General features: G+C 57.8%; 2 protein-coding genes across 3 annotated transcripts in view; both read left to right on the top strand.

Moving 5' to 3' along the window:
• The window catches only part of VPS51 (vacuolar protein sorting 51 homolog (S. cerevisiae)), an 18,328-nt gene extending 12,669 nt beyond the window's left edge, over nt 1–5,659 (top strand). The window contains exons 3-10 of one of the 2 annotated variants that reach the window (XM_012665429.1): nt 1,676–1,822; nt 1,895–2,114; nt 2,249–2,966; nt 3,364–3,579; nt 3,781–3,999; nt 4,393–4,514; nt 4,605–4,692; nt 5,271–5,659. In XM_012665429.1, the coding sequence (XP_012520883.1) occupies nt 1,676–1,822; nt 1,895–2,114; nt 2,249–2,966; nt 3,364–3,579; nt 3,781–3,999; nt 4,393–4,514; nt 4,605–4,692; nt 5,271–5,531 (1,991 nt within the window). In that variant the 3' untranslated portion in view covers nt 5,532–5,659. The remainder of the gene's footprint in view (nt 1–1,675; nt 1,823–1,894; nt 2,115–2,248; nt 2,967–3,363; nt 3,580–3,780; nt 4,000–4,392; nt 4,515–4,604; nt 4,693–5,270) is intronic. The other variant, XM_012665431.1, reaches the window with a different exon arrangement.
• Nucleotides 5,660–5,814: 155 nt separating this feature from the next.
• TM7SF2 (transmembrane 7 superfamily member 2) lies at nt 5,815–10,445 on the top strand. The gene is made up of 10 exons (XM_012665432.1): nt 5,815–6,021; nt 6,447–6,643; nt 6,743–6,797; nt 7,159–7,353; nt 7,435–7,538; nt 8,931–9,050; nt 9,140–9,308; nt 9,546–9,626; nt 9,712–9,834; nt 10,100–10,445. The coding sequence occupies exons 1-10, from the start codon at nt 5,970–5,972 to the stop codon at nt 10,258–10,260; spliced, it is 1,257 nt and encodes a 418-aa protein (XP_012520886.1). The 5' UTR covers nt 5,815–5,969; the 3' UTR covers nt 10,261–10,445.
• Nucleotides 10,446–10,745: the final 300 nt, after the last annotated feature.

The raw sequence follows: 10,745 nt of genomic DNA, 5'->3' as shown, positions 1-10,745 counted from the left end.
GATACATTTTTGCCTTATTCTCCTTGTTTTCCTTTAAGAACATTGATGGTGTACACTGAGAAGTGAAATTAAGGAAATTAGTTGGGAAATGTTGGCAATAATTGGACAAGAGATGATGGTGGCTTGGAAAGAAAATGTCGCAGGTAGACCTTCCACAGCTTGCTGATAGACTGAATGTGAGGTAAAGGACAAGTAAGAATCAAAGACGGCTCTTCAGAAATGGCCAGGAGCCAAGATGGAAAAGATGAGCAGAGGAACAGGTTTAGGGAATGTCAAGAGTTTTGTTTTGGGTGTGTTATGCTTGAGCTGCTTGTGTGCTGTCCACGTTGAGGGGTTAAGTAGGTCATTAGGCAGAGCTCTGGTCAGAACCAGAGGCAGAATGGCTCAAGAGAGGGAGAGTGGAAGGCACAGGTGGTGCACAGATGTCTGTTTGTTCTGCAGATTTGGAGGGAGTTGAGGTTTGCTTTTATTTTTCCCATGAAGTATGTGTATGAAGCAGGGTCCTCAGTTGAAAGTTAGTGAGCATGTATTGGAATGTTGAGAACTGAGGAGAAAATGGGAAAACAGACTCCTAGAGGGTTCGGAAGGATGGCTGGGCAGTGTGGAGTGCCACTTTGGGACTTGAGGTCATAAAATTTAAAGGGAGACCAGAGAGGTGATTTTGTGGCCCATCTCTGTGTGTTCAGGTGTCACAGGTCAGTGGCTTAGTTGGGCTTAACCTACACTCTGGGTTTTTTTTGGTTTTTGTTTTGTTTTCGTTTGTTTTTTGTTTTTAGAGATGAGCTCTTGCTCTGTTGCCCAAGCTGGAGTGCAGTGGCATGATCATAGCCTTGAACAGCTAGGCTCAAGTCATCCTCCCACCTCAGCCTCCCAAGAAGCTGGGACTACAGATGCATGCCACCATGCGTGGTCAATTTTTTAATTCTTTGTACAGATGGAGTCTGGCTGTGTTGCCCAGCCTGGTCTCGAACTCCTGGCCTCAAACAATTCTTGTGCATTGGCCTCCTAAAGGGCATAGGATTACCGGCATGAACCCCGCACCGCTATTCTATTCTGCAAAAAATAGAAAAATTCTCTATTCTACAAAAACTAGAAAAATTAGCTGGGTGTGGTGGCACGTGCCTGTAGTCCCAGCTACTCAGGAGGCTAAGGCGGGAGGATCACTTGAGCCCAGGAGTTTGAGGATGCAGTGAGCCATGATCAGGCCACTACACTCTAGCCTGGGCAACAGAGCAAGATCATAAAGAAAAGGATCTGGAAAAATACATACGTATATACATACGTTCTTTCTCAAAGGGAGAGCTGGGAACAAATAAAAATAAAGAAAAGGAAAGCTTTTTCAGCTAGTGCCAAGTGCTGTGGGCCCTCCTTCAGATGCGGGCATCTTCTGAGGGCAGACACTGAGGCCCCCGCCCCAGCCATGTCCCCTGGGCACCAGGGATAGGGGCACACAGAAGGGGTGTGGGTAAAAACTCCTGCTGCACTGACATAATGACCCCCATTTGTGCTGTGACCTGGCAGCAGTCTGGCTCCGAAGCATCAACGTGACCCTGGAGGAGCGGGCTCAGGCACGTTGAAGGGGGTGTAAGAGAGTTTTTGTTCCATGTCTCAAGCTGAGGGTGCGTCTGCCCCCCAGTCATCTCCTTTTCCCTCTCCCTGACCCTTGCCCTCCCAGACACCATCCGCAAGATGAAGAACGATTTCCGGAAGATGGAGGACGAGATGGACCGGCTGGCTACCAACATGGCCGTCATCACGGACTTCAGCGCGCGCATCAGTGCCACGCTGCAGGACCGCCACGAGCGCATCACCAAGCTGGCAGGTGGGCGCTGCCGCGCGGGGCCTCTGGTGAGCCACCCTCGGGGTCTGGGGATAACCGCATCCTGATCCGCAGGGGTCCACGCGCTGCTGCGGAAGCTGCAGTTCCTTTTCGAGCTGCCTTCGCGCCTCACCAAGTGCGTGGAGCTGGGCGCCTACGGGCAGGCAGTGCGCTACCAGGGCCGCGCGCAGGCCGTGCTGCAGCAGTACCAGCACCTGCCCTCGTTCCGTGCCATCCAGGACGACTGCCAGGTCATCACGGCCCGCCTGGTTCAGCAGCTGCGGCAGCGCTTCAGGTGTGGCCCTCGGCCCTCACCCCGCCCTGGGCCCTTCTTGAGCTGTCGTCCTGCCCCATGCTTTGCTTTCCTGTCTCCCACACACCCACTGGAGGCCCTGGCCCTGCCCTTCACTGTGATCTCGCTTCCTGCAGGGAGGGCGGCTCCGGCGCCCCTGAGCAGGCCGAGTGCGTGGAGCTGCTGCTGGCCCTGGGCGAGCCTGCCGAGGAGCTGTGCGAGGAGTTCCTGGCGCATGCCCGTGGGCGGCTGGAGGAGGAGCTGAGAAGCCTGGAGGCCGAACTGGGGCCCTCCCCTCCAGCTCCCGATGTGTTAGAGTTCACAGACCATGGCGGCAGTGGCTTCGTTGGCGGCCTCTGCCAGGTGGCAGCGGCCTACCAGGAGCTGTTTGCTGCCCAGGGCCCTGCAGGTGCCGAGAAATTGGCAGCCTTTGCCCGGGAGTTGGGCGGCCGCTACTTTGCGCTGGTGGAGCGCCGGCTGGCACAAGAGCAGGGTGGCGGTGACAACTCGCTGCTGGTGCGGGCGCTGGACCGCTTCCACCGGCGCCTGCGGGCCCCTGGGGCCCTGCTGGCAGCTGCCGGGCTTGCTGAGGCTGCCACGGAAATCGTGGAGCGAGTGGCCCGTGAGCGCCTGGGCCACCACCTGCAGGGCCTACGGGTGGCCTTCCTGGGTTGCTTGACCGATGTGCGCCAGGCTCTGGCTGCGCCTCGTCTGGCTGGGAAGGAGGGCCCAGGCCTGGCTGAGTTGCTGGCCAATGTGGCCAGCTCCATCCTGAGCCACATCAAGGCGTCTTTGGCCGCAGTGCACCTCTTCACCGCCAAGGAGGTGTCCTTCTCCAACAAGCCCTACTTCCGGGTATAGCCTCCCCTTGGGCATTCCATATTCATCCTGCTAGTTGGCCCTTCAGTACCCTTTTACCAGCACTTGGGGAACTGGGGACAGGTCACCTGGGCACACAGTCCTTGCCCTGGCACTCTGGTTGTGGTTTCGGGTTCTCTTGAGGTACAGCTGGGAGGGTGGGGAAGGCTCTGAGGGCATCTGCAGCTGGGCTGAGAGTGGGAAGATGGCAGGGTCCCAAGTGTTGGCTTTCCCCTGTCCCCAAGCAGGGGAGCTGCTCTAGGGTACTTGGAATGCAGGATGATGCTGTCCCTTGGAGAGGGGCTGGGGCACTTAGGGCCTCAGTAGAGGGTCATGAGCAGCCCCTGCCTGGAAGAGGGGGCTTGTAGTGCATCTGGGCCCTGCTTCCTCACAGGGTGAATTCTGCAGCCAGGGCGTTCGCGAGGGCCTCATCGTGGGTTTCATCCGCTCCATGTGCCAGACAGCTCAGAGCTTCTGTGACAGCCCTGGGGAGAAGGGGGGTGCCACGCCACCTGCCCTGCTCTTGCTGCTCTCCCGCCTCTGCCTAGACTATGAGACAGCCACCATCTCCTACATCCTCACGCTCACTGATGAACAATTTCTGGTGCAGGTGAACTGTCAGCACATGGCGGGAAGGGGACAGTGGTCCTGGGAATGCAGGAGGCTGGACAGTTCCCTCACGGCCAGACCCAGACCAGCCACCTGTGCCCACCCAGCCTCTCCCTTGCCTGGTCTGTGCCCAGCTACTGGTGGCAGTGGCTCCTGAGCTACCGTCTGTACCCACTCCCTGTCCTCTGCCTCCCTGGCTCAGGACCAGTCTCCAGTGACGCCCGTGAGCACACTGTGTGCGGAGGCCAGGGAGACAGCACGGCGGCTGCTGACCCACTATGTGAAGGTGCAGGGCCTGGTCATATCACAGATGCTGCGCAAGAGTGTGGAGACCCGGGACTGGCTCAGTACGCTGGAGCCCCGGAACGTGCGTGCCGTCATGAAGCGGGTGGTAGAGGACACCACAGCCATCGATGTGCAGGTGCTGCCCAGGTTGGGGGTGCTGGGGGATGACGCTCTGAGGATTAAGACAACAGGGGCCAGCGGTGCCTGTATCCATGGCCTTGTTCCTCCCCAGCCCTGGACTGTGGCATCATTACCCCCATTTCACCTATGGGAAGCTGAGGTTCAGGGTCACCTAGGAAGTTGGAGCAGGGCTTGTGTTGAAGATTGGGCCTCAGATTGTGTCTTGCGTTTGCCCCACTCCACTGGTTCTATAAATAGTGACCATGTACCAGCTAGATTCCCGGCCCTGTGGTCATTGTCCTGTGATTGTTGTAACAAATGAGGAGGTAACTTAGAGCATCCTCAGCGCCTGGTGGGCTGGAGGTTCCCCATGCTCTGGCCTCCTTGCAGTACCGCCTTTAACCACCAGGTGGGGCTCCTGTACGAAGAGGGTGTTCGCAAGGCCCAGAGCAGCGACTCTAGCAAGAGGACCTTCTCCGTGTACAGCAGCTCTCGCCAGCAGGGCCGCTATGCACCCAGCTATACACCCAGGTCTGGCTGGTCAGGAGAGCCCCAGAGGGAATGGAGAAAAGAGGACGAGGGTGCAGGGTGGGCTCTGATTCCTTGTGTCCTCTCATCCAGTGCCCCGATGGACACCAACCTCTTGAGCAACATCCAGAAGCTATTCTCTGAACGTATTGATGTGTTCAGCCCTGTGGAGTTCAACAAGGTCCAAAGTCCCCAGTAACCCAGACCCGGGGAAGGTTGGCTAGAGTAGCCCCACACCAGTGCAAGGAGCCCTAGGACCCTGTGTCCAATTAGGGGTGACCCTCACACCCCAGTCTCTGTCTCTAGGGCTGTTTTTAGGTAGTCTAGAACCCCAACACCACCATTCCACAGCCTTGATCTTGGTGTGCACCCAGCCTGGGTCTGGGGGCTAACCTAGTATGCCTCTTTGCCCTGGTCCTTGTCCCCACAGTAGTCTTGGGTCCTCCCCAAAGATTCCTATTCACACCATGGTTTCTGCCCCAGCCCAGCCCAAGCTCAGGGATCTGGTGTTCTCCCTCTGACTCAGTAATGCTCCTCCATCTCTGCAGGCCCCCATCTCTGCCTCTGATTGCTGGGCTCTACTTGTCCCCTAGTGATGGAGCTAACATTGTATCCCTGTCATCTTACCTGGGCTCTGGGATTTTCTGCTTCATTCTAGCTACTGGCATCTTATGTCTCCCTGGCCCTTGCTCAGAATGTGGGTGCCCCTCCCCCAACACCTGCTGTCACTGAGCTGCATCCCTGTGTTCCTGCCTGCAGGTGTCGGTGCTGACTGGTATCATCAAGATCAGCCTGAAGACGTTGCTAGAGTGTGTCCGGTTGCGCACCTTTGGGCGCTTTGGGTTGCAGCAGGTGCAAGTGGACTGCCACTTTTTGCAGCTTTACCTGTGGCGCTTTGTGGCCGATGAGGAGCTCGTGCACCTGCTGCTGGACGAAGTGGTGGCCTCAGCTGCCCTTCGTTGCCCGGACCCAGTGCCCATGGAGCCTAGTGTGGTTGAGGTCATCTGCGAGCGCGGCTAGGCCCAGCAGCTGCCGTGCACAGGCCTATGCTGGCGACCTACCCTGCCCATTCCCTGGTCTTGGCCCTGGCGGTCATTTCCAGCTGGCAGGTGTCAGGACCCGCCTAATAAATGTGTGTGGCCTCCTCCTCCCTCTTGCTTGCTGGGCGGGACTTGCTGGGGGTGGGGTTTTGAGGCTGAGGTGCCTCCGGAGGCGCCCGCGTCGGGTCCGCCTCTGAAAGCCGATTGGCTGGTGCGCTGGGCCCAGGATGGGCCGGGGGCGGGCCCATTTAAAGCCCTCTGGACAAGCGCGGTTACTGTCCGAGCTCAGCGTCGAGACAGGTGCAGGCTCAGCGGGCCGGATCCTCCACGTCGCCAAGCCCATCTCCTAGGGGATGGGTCGGGCTGTGTTTCCTTGACCGACTTTTGTGAGCTCTCACTCTCCAGCGGAGCAGAGACCATGGCACCTCCTCAGGGTTCCCGGGCCCCGCTGGAATTCGGGGGTCCCCTGGGTAATGGGGCAGAGAGAAGGGACTTGGGGCAGAAGCTGAGCGAGGGAGAGCTGGAGAGGGTGAGCTACGAGCCGGGACTAGGGCAAGAAGGAAGGCTTTGGGGGGATCCTGGGATTTGCAGGGGGGGTGTCTGGAGAGCGAGAGCTGAGAGGCCCATCCTGGGTGCTGCAGAGCGGGGGCTTTGTGGACTGAACTGGGAGTTGGAGCAGGAGGGTCTTCGAGGAGATCTGGGGGTGGAGGACCAAGATGGAAGTCCGGAAAGGGGACTGAGAGGCAGCCGGGAGCTTGGGGGCGGAGAGCTGAGAACCAGATACAGGGGCGGGCGCCGGGAATGCTGAGGGAGCCCAGGAGAAAACAGGGCGCCTGTGGGGGTCAGCGGGCGGGAGCTGAGAGCGGACGCCCGACGCCGTGGCCCCCTCCCCCAGGCGCTGCGGCGCTGCTGCTGTTGCTGCCTGCCACCATGTTCCACCTGCTCCTGGTGGCCCGCTCCGGCCCTGCGCGCCTCCTGGGCCCACCCCCCTACCTGCCTGGGCTGGAAGCGCTGTGGAGCCCGCAGGCGCTGCTGCTATGGCTCACCTGGCTCGGCCTGCAGGCGGCGCTCTACCTATTGCCGGCACGCAAGGTGTGGGCTCTGCTCGCGGACGCGCAGGGGAGGCGGAGGGGGCTCGGCGAGGGGGAAGATACCCCCCCAAATCCTTATCAGAGCCCCTTGTATCCGCAGGTGGCCGAGGGGCAGGAATTGAAGGACAAGAGTCGTCTGTGCTACCCCATTAACGGTGCCTGGGGGACGGGCCCTTGCACTGCGGTTGCGCGGGTGGGGGTGGAGCTCAGGTGTAGCTGGGAGGTCCGTGGAGATTAGCCCCAACCCCAAGCTCTCTTACGTGCCTCTTCTATGCTCAGGACAGACGCCGGGGGACCTCTCCACGCCCATTGTCCTCACGCCCCTACCTCATTTACTGCTACTCTATGCACCAGAGCAGTGGCTAGGATGGCCTTCTGGGAGGGCCTTCACGGGGGCAGCCTAGTGCTTGGGGCGAGGTCTGTGGCTTCCGTGAGCTTTGGGGTGTGTGTGTGTATGTATTTGTGGGGAGGGGTGCGGATGCATAGCCCCAGGGCTCACTGTGCGCTGTGGTTCAGGCTTCCAGGCCCTGGTGCTGACAGCCCTCTTGGTGGGGCTGGGAACGTCAGCGGGGCTGCCCCTGGGGGCACTCCCGGAAATGCTCCTGCCCCTGGCGTTTTCGGCCACCCTCACCGCTTTCATCTTCAGCCTCTTTCTCTATATGAAGGCTCTGGTAGCCCCTGTCTCCGCCCTGGCACCTGGAGGGAACTCAGGTGAGAGGGGGAGTCCCAGGGGGTGGAGATGGAGGCAGGCAGGGGCGCCTGCCTGCCCCTTCATGCCCCATTATTCTCCAGGTAATCCAATTTACGACTTTTTCCTGGGACGGGAGCTCAACCCTCGCATTTATTTCTTTGACTTCAAATATTTCTGCGAACTTCGGCCTGGCCTCATCGGCTGGGTATGCTGGGCTTGATTGAGCTGGCTTTGGGCCAGGGGGAGGGGTGGGATGGGGGACCCTTGCTTAGGTGGGGCAAGGCCAAAATTGTGCAGACATGAATCATTAATCATTCATTCATTCCACAAACGTTTGCTGAGTCCCCCATGTGCCCTAGGCACTGCTCTAGGTACTGGGAGACAAAAGAAAAAAAAATTATAGGAGAAAAAAAAATCTCTGCCTCATAGAGCCTACGTTCTAGAGGAAAAGACAGACAAAAAAATAAGTATACATAGCATGACAGGAATGACGAGTGCTATGGAGAAACAAAGCACTGTGGGAGCTAGGACAGCACGTGCAATTTTAAATAGAGCAGTCAGGCGTAGTCTATTTCAGGGAGAGTGATCACATGCTCCTTGGTGGTCAAGGCAGTGCAGAACTTAAAATTGATCACTGGGTTAGCAACCCGTCTGTCACTGGTGGCCTCTACAGCATTCTACAGCATTCCAACTGGGTTCTTTGGTTATAATCATCCATGCTGGACTGCAGCCAAGATCACCAAGGTCTCTCATGTCACCCTGGAAATGATCTCATCTGAGGCAGGGATGCCAAGTGCCCACCATGGATCTGGATCCTGGCCTGACCACCAGCACATCAGCCTCTGTGGCTATTTCCTCATCTGCGAAATGGGATAAAATTAAAGCTTTCACCCAGGGACAGTGGTTCATGCCTGTAATCCCAGCACTCTGGGAGGCCAAGGAGGGAGGATTGCTTGAGCTCAGGAGTTCGAGATTGCAGTGAGCTACAATGACACCACTGCAGTCTACCCAGGGCGACAGAGTGAAACGCAAAAAAAAAAAAAAAAAAAAAGGCTTTCTCCCAAGATTATTGTGAGGACTACAAGGTAAACTTAATGACAGAATCGAGCTCAAAGCTACTAAAACACAGGTTCTCAGTACCGGTTGGCTCCAGCTAACCACTGAGCGCTTACCATGTGCCAGGAGCGCTGTGCTTAGTGCTCCATGGCACGATGCCATCAAGTTCTCGGACAGTTCCATGAGGCAGGTCTGTAATCACCCCCATCTTCCACATGGGGGTGGGGAAAGTGGGCTTTAGAGAGCGTGAGCAATCCGCCTGAGTGGTGAAGCTGATTCAAAAGCAGGTCTGTTCAAACTCTGGAGCCCCAGTGCCCACCTGCTCCCGGGCTGCTCCCCACAAAGTGACAGCAAACAGGCTGCCAGCACCTTGGGAGGCAGCCCTCCATAGTCCCTCTGTCCCTGGGTACAGGCCTTGAATCCACTCGACAAAGGGCCGCAGTGTGACTGTGATAAGTGACAGAAGGGCAAAGGCTGCCAATGATCTGCCCAGGTGCTGCCACCTCTGTGGACACGACAACCCTGTCCTCTTTCCCCCCAGGTCATCATTAACCTGGCCCTACTGGTGCAGGAGGCGGAGCTGAGAGGGAGTCCCTCACTGGCCATGTGGCTGGTCAATGGCTTCCAGTTACTCTATGTGGGTGATGCTCTCTGGCACGAGGTGAGGCTGAACTGGGCAAGGGAGGCAGGGGAGGGTGTCTGAGGACCTAGTGGGTACTGAGCCAGAGTGTCTGGGTCCTGTCCCTGCAGGAGGCTGTCCTCACCACCATGGACATCACACATGATGGGTTTGGCTTCATGTTGGCCTTTGGGGACCTAGCCTGGGTACCCTTCACCTACAGCCTGCAGGCCCAGTTCCTGCTGTATCACCCGCAACCCCTGGGCTTGCCCATGGCCTCCATCATCTGCCTCATCAACGGTCAGTCAGGAAGGGGCAGCAAGTTGGGCCTATCGTTTCCCCTCCCCCTGTTATTCGTTCCCTGGTTATGCAGCACCCACTAGGTAGGTGCTAAGCCTCAGGCGCTTATCTAAAGCTGGGGGCAGGGTCCTGGGTGTCCAGGCAGAGTCTGGGCTGTGGACAGGTTGGGTGGGTGGACAGGGTCAGGCAGAAGGCTATGAACCTCAACCCTGACCACCTGCTCATACTCTCCCCCAGCCATTGGTTACTACGTCTTCCGTGGGGCTAATTCCCAGAAAAACACTTTCCGAAGGAATCCTTCTGATCCCAGAGTGGCTGGTGAGCTGGGTCTCTAGGGTGCCATGGGTGCAGTGGGGCAGTTGGGCTTCCTGGGAGTTCCCCACCCTGCTACCTATCTTTCCAGGCCTTGAAACCATCTCTACAGCCACAGGACGGCAGCTGCTGGTGTCTGGGTGGTGGGGTATAGTCCGACATCCCAACTACCTTGGAGATCTCATCATGGCTCTGGCCTGGTCCTTGCCCTGTGGTGAGTGGCCTGGGTGGGCATGGGCAGGGCCATGTGAAGGGCAGGGGTAGCATGGTGACCACAGATGCCCAGTCTAGGTATGCCCTAGTGTAGTCAGGGAGCTGGGGATGGACCCAATGTGGCTGGAGCACACCTTTGTGCCAACCTAATATCGTGGGCCTCACTGCAGACCTTGAACCTTTCACTGTTGAGCCGTGGTGCCCCGAGCCATTAGACATGGGAACCTCTGAACTGTGGGGTGGTCACAGAGCCTCCCTCTGTGCAGGGGTGTCCCATCTGCTGCCCTACTTCTACCTCCTCTACTTCACCGCACTGCTGGTGCACCGTGAGGCCCGGGATGAGCGGCAGTGTCTGCAGAAGTATGGCCTGGCCTGGCATGAATACTGCCGGCGTGTGCCTTACCGCATCGTGCCCTATGTCTACTGAAGCAGTTTCACTGCCCCAAGAGGGGCATGTGCCCACCCACCCACCAGCACACCCAGGACCAGGAGCCCGGACACACTGGGGACTCAAGGGCCTGCACCCTATTCAGCCTTCAACTCCAGCAGGCAGGGATGAATGGCCTCAGAGAAGAGGTGGTTTGGGGCAAGGGGAAAATGAAGTCAGTGCCCCCAAATGGAAATGCTCTTCCTCCTTTGGGTAAACATCTGGAAACTTTCGTGCATTTCTCTCCCATTCTGGGGCCGGAGTGTTTATGACTGGCTGGGTCAGCACTGGTCAGGGAGAAGCTGGGAGGCGGTTTGTGGGCCCAAGAGTCTGGGGTCAGCTGGGACAACAGCTATCACTCAGAAATGGTCACTGATTGCTTGAGCCCAGGAGTTTGAGGTTGCAGTGAGCTGTGATCATGCCACTGCACTCCAGCCTGGGCAATACAGTGAGACCCAATCTCTTAAAAAAAAAAATAAAGAAAT

Source organism: Propithecus coquereli, unplaced genomic scaffold, assembly GCF_000956105.1.
Source record: "Propithecus coquereli isolate 6110/MARCELLA unplaced genomic scaffold, Pcoq_1.0 Scaffold120, whole genome shotgun sequence".
Taxonomy (NCBI): domain Eukaryota; kingdom Metazoa; phylum Chordata; class Mammalia; order Primates; family Indriidae; genus Propithecus; species Propithecus coquereli.
This window is presented reverse-complemented; position numbering and strand designations above follow the sequence as displayed.